Source organism: Benincasa hispida, chromosome 3, assembly GCF_027475165.1.
Source record: "Benincasa hispida cultivar pf3 chromosome 3, pf3_genome.v1.1, whole genome shotgun sequence".
Taxonomy (NCBI): Eukaryota; Viridiplantae; Streptophyta; class Magnoliopsida; order Cucurbitales; family Cucurbitaceae; genus Benincasa; species Benincasa hispida.
Window position 1 is genome coordinate 19,028,488 of NC_143480.1, and position 14,223 is coordinate 19,042,710.

The 14,223-nt window shown below is 35.5% G+C and overlaps 1 protein-coding gene across 2 annotated transcripts; it reads right to left on the reverse strand.

Annotated features, from left to right (window-relative positions):
* Positions 1 to 228: 228 nt before the first annotated feature.
* Positions 229 to 8,309, reverse strand: LOC150037098 (G-protein coupled receptor). 2 transcript variants are annotated; one of them, XM_090311428.1, is made up of 18 exons: positions 8,157 to 8,309; positions 7,638 to 7,736; positions 7,461 to 7,552; positions 6,928 to 6,966; positions 6,758 to 6,811; positions 5,613 to 5,687; positions 4,412 to 4,477; positions 4,278 to 4,320; positions 3,720 to 3,765; positions 2,557 to 2,650; positions 2,431 to 2,483; positions 2,246 to 2,330; positions 2,059 to 2,161; positions 1,895 to 1,987; positions 1,677 to 1,743; positions 1,260 to 1,326; positions 1,107 to 1,160; positions 229 to 674 (listed from the first exon to the last, which is right to left on the reverse strand). In XM_090311428.1, exons 2-18 carry the CDS (start codon positions 7,693 to 7,695, stop codon positions 531 to 533), a joined length of 1,233 nt encoding a protein of 410 aa, XP_090167554.1. In that variant the 5' UTR covers positions 7,696 to 7,736; positions 8,157 to 8,309; the 3' UTR covers positions 229 to 530. The 2 variants fall into 2 exon arrangements, with proteins under 2 accessions (XP_090167554.1, XP_090167555.1); XM_090311429.1 differs by lacking the exon at positions 6,758 to 6,811 and having other exon boundaries at positions 8,157 to 8,299.
* Positions 8,310 to 14,223: the final 5,914 nt, after the last annotated feature.

A 14,223-nucleotide genomic window follows, 5' to 3' on the forward strand; every position in this document is an offset into this window, starting at 1 on the left:
ATTTCAAAGAAAATGATATAGAAAACTTCACTAAAGTTGCAATTCATATCATAGTAGGTTGGGATATTGCTTCTCCATATAATATTTGTCAATGAATGGTACAAAAAGTAGGAACTTATTTAATTTACTATATAGAACAAAAATTTATCTTTAAAAAAAAAAAAAAAATTTAAAAACTGAAGCGAATTCTCTATATCCTAAACCTTTAAACTCTCCAAGCCAGATGGGTAAAAAGTCAAATTTCATCTCATCATTATTAGTGCTTTCAATGTCAATATTTCTTATAATTATTAGACAACTTCAACATTTTGTTAACATGACTACAACATTTCTAAGAAGACATTACTCCATCTTGTATAATTCAACTCTTCAGTTTATGAAAATATGGATAGAAATATCTGACATGTTGATAGCTTCAAAATCTAAGTTTTACCTAAATCCCTGTGCCTATATTCCTTGATCCAATGGCAAAAAGGCAAATTCCTTTAATAAACTCTCCAAGAGTTAAAAAATCTGAAACAGAGAGACATTCATATTGAACCATAATTTTTCTCAGTTGGTGTCCAAGTCCGTCGAGAAGAGGAAGAAGATGGTGAGCGATCCCAGGAGGCTTCACTGACGAACCCATTATTGATGCCTTCAGCTCTCGGGTAGCTCTGTCCTGCACCACTCACCTAAATTTTATGGATAAAAATTCAAACATCTCAAACAAGGTTCTACTAAATCTGACAAGAAAATGCAAGCCTTGAAAAGATACAAGTATAAGCTAGTAACACCCTGAAAATTATTGGAGGTTATGTGAATTATGCTAAATCGACTGTTGTCGAGAATGAGAAGAAAAGAAACTTCAAGGACTTCATTTTGATACTGGGAAAAAGACTCCAGAGAGGAGATGACATACATGCATGGCCTGGTACTGAATAAGAATAAGAACTACCAACGAACATAAATAATGAATAAGAATTACAAACGAACAGTACAAGATGTGCTCCAAAGGAAACTTTTTAGCTCCCATAAACTTTTTGGTTTCTTGAAAGAGTGGTTGCATTGAAAAGAAAGATATCTGGTAACTTAATTTTACGTCAAAAAGGGGGCTGTAAACTTACAGTTTCCAAGCAGGCGGATAGTAGTGCCATGCCAGGCAATGCATCAATTCCACGCTACATGCAGATGCAATTGATTCAACATAAATATCGAACAATAACAGTAGATTTCATAGAAAAGAAATCTGACCACAATGGCACCGGAAAATAGCGTACCTGGCCTTGCACTCGGGCCTTATAGACAAATCCTCCACAGCAAAATAGTGATGCTATGACTACGAATCTGCTCATGCAAATTTTTGCAGGCATCAAAACCATAAAAAATATTTTAAACAGGCTATTGAAAAGTAAATGTACGGCTTTTTCCCCTAGTTGATCAAATAGAGCACAATACTGCAGCAGAACAGGTCATTTCAATGAAGCTACCACAAATCGCAATCATCTAGATGATAAGAATTTCTAAGCCACCCAAAGCATGCAGAGTTAGACCCTGGCCCCAGTTACTATGAAAAAAAATATCCAGACTATAAAGCATCCAAACTAGTTTAACACCTAAAAATCTAGATACTTATCGTAGACAGATGATATTGAATACTCGTGTCTACCAAGAAGATTAAGAAAAACTTGACATACATGCAAGAGAGTATTCCAAATGTGGCCCATCCTTTCATAGAATCCCCTTGTACGTCCTGCCTTTTTTCTGCAAAATAAAGCTAGACTTAGAAGGTTTAATTTTCACCCCTTAAAAAAGTCAATGTTGTATTTCCTGGATTACAATAAGTTCAGTTTTTACTACAACTAATTTAAAGATTGCTTGGGTGATATGTTTCTTGAGAAAGATAGACTCTTACCACACATTTTGGTAAGAAAAAAACTAATTGGTTCATAATCAGCCACAGGGATTGTGACATTAACTTCATATGGAAGGTCTCTAGCAACATCACCTGTTTGCAACAATATGAGGGTTATAAATATTGATAAGTTATTGAGAAAGCCAGGTAAAAAAGCATCCTACATCTCCAGTCAATCATCAACATTGAGGGTGACAAAGTTGTAGGGTAGCTCCCAGATGCCCCTGAGCCTGATACTTTCACCTCTAGTCCCTTTTCTGGAGAAACCTGCAAATGTTTTAATCAAATTGCATCAGCTACAAAGCATATCAATTTTTCAATTTTTTATTCAACTAACTGGGAACATGATACCTGAATGATTGGTTTCTGTACCAAAGAGGAAAGTGATGCAATGGCAGTCATATAAAGAACCACACCAGTCTGCTCTGTGCTGAAGCTGAAGATGTAAACGTGAGAAATAACTGAGATGAATTGATCTTCTATCATTATCAAAGTGACAGAATATAATGGAGGGCTATCAGGCGGTGGACTTTTACCTGAATGCATGGTGTGGTTTCTCAAAGCCTAATTGAGTCAAACCATTGTAAACCTGAGTATTAAAGTACTTCTTGGTAAATAATTCAATCTAAGTATGTCAACTTGAAATGACATAAGTTTCTTACAATTTCCCAGGATCGGGGGTGAAAACCAACAGTAAATCCTTTGAAAACACGTGGGCCTTTATTCGCACAAGGAATGGCAAGATCAACAATAACTCTGAGGCAGATAACATTTATAAATGAGTTCCCTTCTCTGAGACAAGAAAACTTCCCCTTTCTCGAAATTATGTTTCAAATCCCAGAGCATTAAGAAGAGTCCCTGACCCTAACCAGCCTTCTAAATTTTGGACTATGCTTCTCAATATTAACTGCTTGCTTCTTTTTTTCACCCATAAAAAGTTTCCGATCATTCAATTTATGAAGAATATTAACGATAATAAGGCTGGCTTCCACGTTCATTCATGAAATCAGATGAATTGTGCAGGATAGAGATGTTGTATGCCTGCTTTATATATGATTAACACTACAACACTAACACATAATGTAATATTATAGAGAAAATTCTCTATCAGGCTGATAAGCCCCGAGGTCCATGTTTCTCGAGTTAAAAGAATGGGGTGCAGGGAAGGTGGTGCAACTGCAGAACAGAAACAAAATGAACATTTAAGGAACGAGTGCAGTACTGTATTTTTCTGTCTGAGGGTGCATCAAGAATTGCTGGATGAGAATGGGCCCAATCAAGTTAGATGTGAAGTTGTTAGAAACATGGATAGAATATTAGAAGAAAGCAGGAAAGAGACAGGTTCTCCAAATTCCTGTAATGGTGGGCTGAGGTTTCAACCTCAAGCCACTGCCATTGATTCGTTACATTTCCACGTGATACAATAGTAACAATGAGGCTAATTGTTATCATGGGCAAACGAGGCAACAGCGAATGCTAACTGCTCCCATAAACTATACTCCAATTGATTAAGAACTTCAGATGACAGATGCTTTACTTTAATATTCTATACTATTCTCTTCACATTGGTAAAAGGAAGTGTTTAGCCCAGCCATCGACAAATATGCACTTGAAAGAAACAACTATGCATGGTTTTCAAGAAGATTTGTAACCCATGCTTCAAAAAAAAAAAAAAAAACAGAGAGATAGAGAAAGAAAGAAGAAAGTTTCCATTCAGCTACTCGTGAAAACCTCAAAATCATCATTCAAGGATTGCATACATGTTAAGATTCAGCGAATTGAAAATTTTCACTCTTTTAAAGAAATCTAGGTTTCTGCACAAGACCTGCAACTGGACTCATGAGTGATATTGCAGATGCATCCCAGACCACCTATAATCAGATGAATGAATATGCATCGTCATTAGTTGAAACATTTTCCAAGTGCACTAAGATCAAACATGTTTATACAATTCTCAGGAAAGGCAGATAGAGCACTGCTCAAAGAACTAAGAATTAGACAGTGCAGGATAATGAATATAGAATAAAAGTTGCTAATAGAATAAGTTAGGTAAATACGAGAGTCAGAGGGTTCATTGTTGGTGATGGTTAAGTTCTAGCCATCAGGTTTTGGCCATGGCTAGATGGCCTTTCATTTTACTTTACCTAAGCTTTCCCCAGTTTCTACAGTCTAGCTTTAAGCAATAATATATGTTCGAGGATTTCTAGAGTGAGAGATAGTGGATGGATCCTAATTTTATGAGGAAATTTGAGGGTTGGTTGAAACAATAGTCAACTCTCACAAATGAGAAGATCCAAAGTATATTCTTTGAAAAAGCATAAGTTTCTTTGAGAGAGAGAGAGATAGAACCAAGGAGAATTTGATACTTCATGAGAAGCCATACCTTTACATTGTCCATTTAAACAACTTCCACATATAACATTTACCTGAAATGAGAATTTGAAACTTCATGAGAAGCCATGAATTTAAATACATAAGTTTGAAGGATTGAAAGATAGTTCCAAAATAAAAACCCACCAGAGCAGTCCTCCCCAATTTGTCATAACTCTGCTCACAAGAAGTCAGGTCACCATAGTAATAATCCTGAACAGATGGAAATTGAAATGATAATGATATCAAGGTCCATAGCAACCAACAACTTATATTACCCAAAAAAAGGACTATAAAGGGGAGACGAGGAGTCTCCCAGACAGAGTTGGTTAAGCAATAATTTAGAACTCTTTTAAGTCTTCGTTATCACCATCCTTAAAAAGAAAATGGTTAAATTGTAAGATTGGCCCAGAACTTTTAAGTTATCTTTTCAGTTCCCATACCTTAAAAAAATTCTAATAGGTCCTTGAACTTTCAAGATTATGTCTATTTGATCTTGTACTTTAAAAAAGGAACTTCTGATAGGCCCATAAACTTTCAAATGTTGTAGCTAGTAGATCCTTACTATTAACCTCACCAATTTAATAGTCATATTGATGTAGTACACAGACTATATTGCTTAAAGATTACATGCTAAGCTAGTTTTAAGCAATTCCAAGTGTTTGATGACATAAATGTTACACAAACGCCAAGGGGAAATGAGAACAATAAAGTAATAGCTGAAAATTAAATCAGAATTGAATTACAATGGAAACATAAAAGCATTCCAAATAATGCATCTTGAATAGAAAATCTTGTGAAGCCTTCAGAAAGAGAGCACCAAGAACTTTTACTGGACATAAACATTTCACTAATGGAGTTAGTAATGTACATATGTTAGATACAAATTAAAAGTTCAAGGGCCTTTCGTAATCTTCTTCAAAGTAAAAGAACTAAATAAACAAAATTCTAAAAGTTGAGACTTGTTAGAAAGAAACTTTTAAAAGTACAAGGAGTAACTATACACAACCCTAAAAATTCAAAGACCAAACTTATAGTTTCAAGATCATGCTGCTTCCACTCCAAGAAAAGCATTTGGAAAAAAAGTGACTAACTTAAGTGGGGTTTGTACCCATCTTTCATTTTACACCATCAGGTTTGGACTATCTGTCAATAATTTACTTAGGCAATCTGTCCCTTCTTTCCCATTTCCCCTTGCAGTTCATTCGTTAGACAATACAGTACTCTATTTTCACTAAACTCAACTTACTTGTCTTAAATAGAGAGCACTTTTGTAGGATAGCCTATGTTATCATCCATGAGAAAGAAACTAAAATAAACATCCATTTTCGTTAGAAACAAAGCTTACTTGAACAAAGTTGGCATGTCCTGAACCAGAGACAAGGTAATTGAATTTGTCAAATCGACCAAAATCTACATATCCCTGAATAATCAGGAACAAAAGCACTAGATGTGAATGAGGCTGCCCAATCCGTTGAATCAATTAACAAAAAAGGAAGGAAAATATGAACTTTCCAAAGACAAAACATAGCTTGAACATGTTCAAGAGGTAATAAAACAGCCAGCATGTAATAGCCTCCAGACCTTGATTCACCATAGTCATGGACTCACAACTACATATCAATAATTAACTTTTTAGGGGGCGTTTGGGGCAAGGAGTTGGTTATTATAGTTGGATTATAATAGTTTGTATTTGGGACGTAGATTATTTTAGTTTGGGTTTTAATAGTATGTGTTTGAAGTGTAAACTATTTTAGTTTGAGAAGGAAACAGTAAGCACAATAACAAAGAATAAAAAAAATGATGAATGTAAAATAATAAAAACTGTAGCAAATTGTAAATATTGTAGGAAATGGGGGTTTTGAAATAGTGTTGACTGTAGCTAATTGGGAAATACAAAATAGTATTTACTGTAGTAAGAGGTGATTATTATAGTCTTAGGATAGTTCTTATCCCAAATATACCCTTAAAGTCTAAAATTGTTCTTCAAAAATAAAATTTATAAATGATATGAAGAAAAAGAATGCAAATGCATGACCTTCCGTTAATTGTCATAAAAAAAAAAAAAAAAAAAAACTATATTAGTCCTTTCAGAGCGAGAACCTGCAACCATGAAATGAAGGGCACAAACTATTGTAGAACGTTTTTAACTACAGCAAGCATAAAAGAATGAATGAAGTCAATGCAATTCTTCTCAGCCATTTTGACAGTTCCTTGAGAATAGTTAACTCAAAAATGAAATAGAGACCAACATCTTTTGGGCTAAAGAAAGTATATCTATTTTCAAGAACTCCTCCACTCTAACCCTTAACCATTTATAGATGGAATCCCAAAGGCCAAAAGTGGTAGATATAATGTAAAGAATGACGTGAATATATAAACCTTTCTTCATCAAATAAGGCACTAAGAGGCTACATGTAATATTCCTCTGATAAAACATATCTTCAAAATAATCAAAGCTCATGGTAAAGTAATCTAGCATAAATGTATTACCATTTGTGATCTACTTTCCACATCTTTGCAAAACCGAACCACCAAGTCAGAATCCTATATCAAGATATACTTGACTCAATACTGCCTGAATTCATGTATTTATAGATAGGAATTTTAAATATAATAAAATGCCTCAAGTTTCATTATTTAATTAAGAAAAAGAATATCACCTTCCCATCGTATTCAAATGGTTGTCCAACCCAGCTACTCTAGTTGTAGAGTTAAGTAAAGCTAAAAACATAATAACGCCAGAAGCATAATTGAGGAACAGGCAATATGAAGGAGAAGTTAATTTCAGTTCAGGTTTAGCAAACGGAAACAAAATGTTCGGTATGACAGATGAAGATGCTAATATTGACTGGTCCACCAAATTTAACAACCAATTAAGAAAATCCACTTAAAGACAGAAGAAATTTTATGGAAAAGGTCTCCTAAAATGAATCTGTTGCTAATTACAATTCACAAGCCTCCAGAAGGATCCGTTTGAGATAAGGTAAATTCAAGAAAGATCACAATCAGGAAAGCTACAGAAAGGTCAACCTAGATTTGGTTGTTTTACAAATGCAAATTGCTCAACCTAGACTTGGTTGTTTTACAAACGCAAACTGCTTCCCCATCTCCCAATTAACTGAGTATTGATAATTCGTATTACCAAACCTAGGTCCTTAGTAAGTTGTAACATATACCATACTATGTAGGATACAAAATCAATAATGTGACTAGAATTGTCAAAAACATAGCAACTGGAACTTGGCACTGCAATTGCATTCATTTCAACAGCCTGTAAAAGGACACCTAAAACAAAGAAAAATCTATAAGAGATAAAGGTAGATACAACATTTTGAAAAGGGACAAAATATGTTGAATGAAGCAAGCTTACTAATGAATGCAGTGAAGAGTAGTAAACGTAAAGAACCAATATGATATCTTGCACTCATATTTTTATGTTGCTTTCAACGTTTTGAACATGTCCTGCAGTCTACAAACAAAATTTTGTAAGCTCAGCGGTTGACATATCATGACTACCAAATGACCAGATGAAGATAAATAGCATGAATATTGGTTAATGCCCAATGCTAAAAACCAGATGCTCGAGTTAAAGCGTTCGTCAAGTCAGTGTAGGGCAGGGAGATAGCAGCATCAAATAACGGTAGTGTGTTCAAAATATCTAGGAGAAAACCAAACGTGCAAGACTCGAAAAGGCATGTAGAACCGATTGAAATAGATATTCAATTCAAGGAATGAATAAAACTTAAATGCAATACTACATTTGCGAATTTGGATCGGTTACAGTTTCAACGCGAGAAAGTGGAAAGTGTGGTTATGTTGAAGGCCAGCTGAATTCGACGCTGGAAACTACTTCCAAAGAAGATGATGAAGAGAAGGAAAACGAAATTACCTGAAACCTTGAACTGAATAGCCCCGTTTTGTTGCTCTTCACTGAATCAGAGGGCTGGATTTCGAGAAATAAGGGATGAATACGCGAAAACATGCGATTATGGCCATTACACCAGAAACGCGGGCATTTCATGGTAATAATTAATTTCTATTCAGAAAAATAAAATTTTTTAAAGAAAAAGTCTTAACATTACTTAAAATTAGAATAAGACAAAATATCATACATTTACATGTCGAATATTTTCGACTTTTCACTAATTCATATATATATACATACGCAATGTACTAAGAAAAACAATCCACATTAACTTTGTTTTTTTCTTTTTTTTTTACCCTGTTTTTTTTTTTAAAAAAACTTTGTTTTCTTTTACATTACGCCAAGTAATAAGAATATATTTCTAATAATGAGAAAAAAAATATTAAAAATATGAAAATGTTATGAAATTGAGGAGCACAACTGATATAGAGAAAATATAATATAATAATATATAAATATATATAACTAAAATTATGAAAATTTAGTGGAAATTTGAAGTGAATTTCTCACCAATGTGCATGACTTTAAGATCCAACAAATGTCACTATTTATAGGCAAAGTGGCAAGTAGGATGTGGTCTTACGTGGATACCAATCATGAGTAACTACAAGACACATGGACAACATGAAGATTGACACATGACTTTTAAGACATTAAGCAATGGGCATCTATTTAGTTTTATAATATTTATAATACTCTCCCTTAGATACTCATATATATATATGAAATATTCATTATTAAAAATTTACTAGAAAAAACGCTAGTGAAGGAAAAAGAGTACATATTTCCTATAATATGTATTCCTAAAAGAATACAATATATTTACTCCCATCATGAAAACATCACTTAAGATTTCTGAGTCGCTGTATTCCAATGTTATGCACCAATTTTTTCAAAAGTTACGGTTGATAATGCCTTTGTAAATAAGTTTGTTAGGTTATCATTCGAACAATTTTGTTGTACAGTGATGTCGCAATTTTCTTCAACATCATGGGTGTAGAAAAGCTTCGATGAAATATGCTTTATTCTATCTCCTTTAATATATTCTCCTTTGATTTGGGCTATGCAAGCTGTATTGTCTCTGTATAATATTGATGAAAGATTTTTATTAGAAGACAAGCCACATATTTCACGAAGTGTAAGTTGTTGATCTTAGCCATACACATTATCGACTAGCCTCGTGATCAATTACAATAATTTTAACATGATTTAAGGAAGTGTTTGTTATGGTCTGTGTCACCAATCGTCATGATATAGTAGTTCCTCCACATGTGAACAGATAACCTGTTCGAGATCTAACTTTGTGTGGATAAGATAAATATCCAAAATCTGCATAACCAACTAGGTCAAAATGATTTAGTTGAATAAAACAAACTCATATCGATTGTTCCTCATAGATAACAAAGTATATGCTTAATTCCGTTCCAATGTCTTTTTGTAGGAGGAGAACTATATCTAGCTAATAAATTTACTGAAAATGCAATATGTAGTCTTGTATTATTAACAAGATACATAAGTGCACCAATTGCACTAAGATATGATACTTCAGGACCAAGAAGTTCTTCATTATTATCTTGAGATCAAAATATATCTTTCTTTATATCCAATGAACGGACTTCCATTGGAATATTTAATGGATGTGCTTTGTCCATATAAAATCTTTTCAAAAATTTTCCTGTATAAGTTGACCGATGAATAAATATTTCATCTGTTAAATGCTCAATTTGTAAACCAAGGCAAAATTTTGTTTTTTCAAGATCTTTCTTGAGATAATCTTTTGCCTTCGAAAGCTCTTCAGGAGTTCCAATTATATTCAAGTTATCAACATATGCAGTTATAATAGAAAATCCCGATTGTGAATTTTTTTATAAAAGAACACGGACATATTGGATTATTTCGATATATTTCTTTCAATAAATATCCACTTAAGCGATTGTACCACATCCGTCCTGATTCTTTCAATCCATATAGTGATCTCCGTAACTTTATTGAATACAATTCCCAAAAATTTGATGTAAATGTTTCATGTACCTTAAATCCTTTTGAGATTCTCATATAAAAATAATTATCAAGAGATCCATGTAAATATGTTGTAACTGCATCCATAAGATGTATATCCAGACTTTCATACACAGTCAAACCAATTAAATATCTTAGTGTAATTGCATCCACCACTGGAGAATATGTCCTCATAATCAATACCAGGTCTTTGTGAAAAACCTTGTGCAACTAGTCTTGCTTTGTATCTTGTGACCACATTATTTTCATTTATTTTTCTTACAAATACCCATTTGTATCTCACAGGTTTGACACCTTCTGGTGTTCGAACTACTGGGAAAAAAACGTCGTTTTGAAAGTGAGTTTAATTCTGCCTTGATTGCTTCTTTCCATTGAAGCTAATTTTTTCTTGTTGGGGTTGATGCCCTATGTGAAACCCTGAACCTAATCTAGGTAACTTAAGTTAAAGCTTGAATGGTTAAGTAACTTAGAAGGAAAGTTAAGAAGAGGAGAACACCTTAAGTAATTTAAAAGTAAATCTTAAGTATTGAACTTGAAGCTTGGGTTAAGTAAAATGGTAAGTAATAAAAATTTGATTAAGTATTGGAGTATGCGGCAAACCATTAAGACTAACCAAAGCCATGAGGGACGCATGAGAAATGGCTAAGCAGACATAGGGGTATGTTGTACGCTTGATATAGTTGGCCAAGTTGGTAGATGTTATGAGGGGTTAGGTGTTGAAGCCAAGGACAACCATGCATTAATCTTGTGAGGACGCATGCGTGGGATGGCAATGAGTACATGAGCAAGCAGTAAGGAAGACCATCGAGGGATGGGACAGACGCAAGCAAGAATGCACACAGTCGTGGCGCTATGCGTTGAAGAGTTGTGTGCACGCGGACGATTGTGTAGCTATATGCGGTGCTAAACGATGCGTTAGACACTAGCACTACACAATAGGCGATGGCGCTACACGATAGGCGATTGCACTGCACGATAAGTATGAGCGCTAGATGATGGCACTGGATGATAGTGCTAAACGATGGGCTTGGATGCTAGACGATAATGGTCATAGGCTTAGACGCGCGCATGTGCCAAGGGTAAGCCATGCGAGAGAAGAAAGGGATGCAACCAAAAAAAGACTTGCAATGCCTTGAGGGTTTAGTATGTCATAAGTGATGCATTGATAAGAGAGCTATAGGATAAATGAGCTTGTCCGGACATGTGACGAACTAAGGAAGTTGAAGATCTTATGCAATTAAGGTGGACGGCCAAGGAGGCATGCAAGGAGGGACTTGTACGTTGGCTAAGGGAAAGGAAAACACTTTAGTATCATTGGGGCAAGGAGTTGCATTGGCAACAAGAAGAGAAAACAACTGGTCATATAGCCAAGTAGGAGGTGTCATGCTGGGTGAGACTTTGGACGCCTATAAATAGGAGGCTTGGGACGAAGAACTCTCACAACTCACTCGGGCCATTTAATTGAAATTAGAGCGAAAATACTCAGAGAGGAGTGTAGTGAAGGCTACCGGGCTGCCACTGTGTTTGGGGTATTGAAGAAGAGGGAACTTGTGTTAGAGGTAAAATGGTCTAGTTAAACGCATAGGCTGTCACCCAGCAGCCTTGTCACACGTTCCCGCCAACCAAGTGCACGCGCCCTACTAGACGCATCAACGGACGGACGCATGCCATCATGAGTGCATGCTTGCACACGCTGCATTACCCACGCGATCAGTCAGACGCACGCCTAGACGTCCACTGCTGCCTATGCAAGAGCGACCGCCCAACGTGTCCCTCTGCCCACCTGCATGCAAAGACGCATCCACCTATTGCCCAACGCCTCCCAACTTGTCAAAATAACCTCTAAGAAGCTATCTTGGAATAACTCAACCTATTTTTGGGTTATTTTAAGTGGGAAGAATCCAAGGAGTGAGACGGGGAGCTGCCTAAAAGAATTCTTACATGAGGAACTATGAGTGGTTATTCGATTGCTTGTATGATTGATTTCATATATGTATGATTATATATATAGGTTATATTTGAAATATAGGCATGATCTAAAAATGTGTTTTTGTCTAGATTTGATTGTTGTTGGTTGTCATAATGCATGTGTCATTGTATTGGGAACTAGATTTGTACCTGGGGTACTGTTAGCATACTTTGTGGATGCTTGGCTGGAATTGTCAGGGTATCTGGCTGGGATTGTCAGGGTATCTGGCTGGGATTGTCAGCATACCTAACATGTCTAACAGGAAATGTCGTATATGTGCACATTCAACGGGTTATAGGGTGCTGAGATTGATTCCACATCGGTCATTGAGGGTTATTCGCAGAGAATACCTGAGGGTTGGTATTACATGATCATGCCAGGAATATCCAGCTGATAGGCTGGGGAGGTTACATTTTATATTATGTGATTCATGTTTGTATTCCACAAAAATGAATTTCTAAAGTCAAGTTTGATTTCTTATAAAGGCACCACTCACTGGGCTTATAGTTCACGTTTTCCATCCTTTGTTTTTTTTTTCCCTCCCTAGGTTGCGGCAAACGGATCGTTTGGGAAAGCCACCAGAGGTCTGAATTAATTTTATCTTACAAGGGCAGGACTTGAATCATGTTAATTGGAAGTCATTACGATAGTTAGGTTAAAGCACGTAAAACAATATGTTTAATTATTTATAATCATTAATGAGTTATAATAACCTAGCTTTTATACTGATGAAGTCCGACAGTTGATATCACAAAAGGGTGGTGTTAGTTGTCTTCACATCCTCTTCCAGTCTGGGTAATAAGGCTCGAGAGGGGGTGTGACACCCTAAATCTTGTAGGGTCCTACAGTTTGTAATTATATTGTACAAATATTTTATTTATTTAATAAAATATGAGATATTTTATTTGACATTTAGTAGTATTAAACTCATAAACCAATAAACTAACATCCAAAGTTAATATCTGTAGCTTAAACATGTATGTAGAGACATACAGGTGGATCATGATTAAGTGACAACCTAAATGATCTGTAATAGATGGATAAAGCTGGATACCTTATCCTGATGACATTACGAATACGACCCGCTTTATAAATATTACGATTGATATAAAATGCTACAAATGATCTGATCCTGATCATTCATGTGGAGACATGTGAGCGGGAGTACTCTATACAAAGAAATTTATATAAGATCGGACCATGAAATTACTAGTCTCATTATATAACGTCATTCATAATAGAGACTTACATTTTACCAGGATGGCATAGGTGACATGACCTGAATCCTGAGTGAGTTGGGAACTTCCTGCCTGTGAAGGCGGTCCTTTGATTTGTATATGTGAGAGTGGTCAGATCGTTAACTCAATAAGTCTACCATTTTGAGGATTCGACAGATTGGAAAGTTGGGAACATAGTTACATAAGACAGAATTCACTCCTTCCCTAACACCAGGGTAAGTAAATAAATTGTTCCCTTAAAGGCAGATTTCGGGGCTTGAACAATGTGGCACCACACCCTCTCCTAGCCCGAGAGGGGTTTGGTCATAGTTGGACTATGACTTATTGTTTATTAGAGGGATAAGTGGTACTTAAGAAGTTAGATGTAATTACAGGGGCCAAAACGATAATTTTGGCCTAGTTGTACTCACGAGCAATTTGGAAGGGTTATCACTGTTGATTGCTTATATCCAATTGACACAGAAATATATCTATAGTGTGAAGAGTGCAGCTGATGCGTGTTGTTATGCGATGAAATAATTATAAAGGATGCGTTGGTGGAAAATCCGTTATGCATGCAAGTTTTCTTAGCAAGGTCCAAGTATAAACCCTACTGAATTGCCTGTATGCCCAGGGTCGAACTCAGGGACTAAGAAAAACAATATGCGATGGTAATGTTTAGATCACTTTGCGATAACAAATAAATCAAGTGGTTGGTTGGTTTGTTGTTTACAGTATAAAGTGTATGCGACGGAGTTGAGAAAAGAGTTAATAATATCAAAGATGCGATGAGTATGCAGGGAACGGGTTGAGAAGGGATTTAGCT